Raw genomic sequence first — 575 nt, 5'->3', positions numbered from 1 at the left:
GCGTGGGTGCGTGTGCGCACGCGTTCGTGTAGGGCGTGTGTTCGTGTGGGGGGAGGGTGCTATCATATCAGAGGTGTTTCTGCACACCTGCACGTCAGGCATGGATGCTGGCAGGGCGAGCTGGGCAGATAGCAGGCGAAGAGGCGCCGTTCGCAACCCGCAGCAGCCATGGCCTCTGCATGCGCGAGGCCCGCCGCGCGCCTCGCGGCCCCTGCGCTCGCAGTCCCCCCGCCCACCTGCGACTTGGCCACCGCCAGCTGGCTCTTGAGATCCGCCAGCTGCTTGGCAGCTGCCTTGAGCTCCTCCTGCATGCCCGTCACGCGGCCCGCCAGCTCGTCGGGCCGCGCCTGGGGTTGCGGCGACGGCCGCAGGGGGCGTGCGGGGGTGGGCGGAGACAGACGAGAGACCGCGGCACACGGGCAGAATTTCAGGTCTCGATCGGTCCGTTTTGCGCGCGCAAGCAACCCGTCGCCCACCTGTCCCCACCGCAACGCACCGCCCCGACCCCGGACCCGGCCCTTCCCTGACCTGCCTGAAGCGCAGCCAGCTCACACTCCTGCCCGACCACCCAGGGC

The 575-nt window shown here is 70.6% G+C and overlaps 1 protein-coding gene across 1 annotated transcript in view; it reads right to left on the bottom strand.

Annotated features, from left to right (window-relative positions):
- The window catches only part of MNEG_11179 (alanyl-tRNA synthetase), a gene marked incomplete at both ends in the record, with an annotated part of 1307 nt that extends 996 nt beyond the window's left edge, over positions 1 to 311 (bottom strand). Inside the window, one exon of the mRNA XM_014040346.1 lies at positions 237 to 311. Within this exon, the coding sequence (XP_013895800.1) occupies positions 237 to 311 (75 nt within the window). The remainder of the gene's footprint in view (positions 1 to 236) is intronic.
- Between the last annotated feature and the right edge of the window lie 264 nt (positions 312 to 575).

Source organism: Monoraphidium neglectum (assembly GCF_000611645.1).
Source record: "Monoraphidium neglectum strain SAG 48.87 unplaced genomic scaffold scaffold02628, whole genome shotgun sequence".
NCBI classification, from domain to species: domain Eukaryota; kingdom Viridiplantae; phylum Chlorophyta; class Chlorophyceae; order Sphaeropleales; family Selenastraceae; genus Monoraphidium; species Monoraphidium neglectum.
Note: the sequence above shows the minus strand (reverse complement) of the source record. Positions and strands in the feature narration are given on the sequence as shown.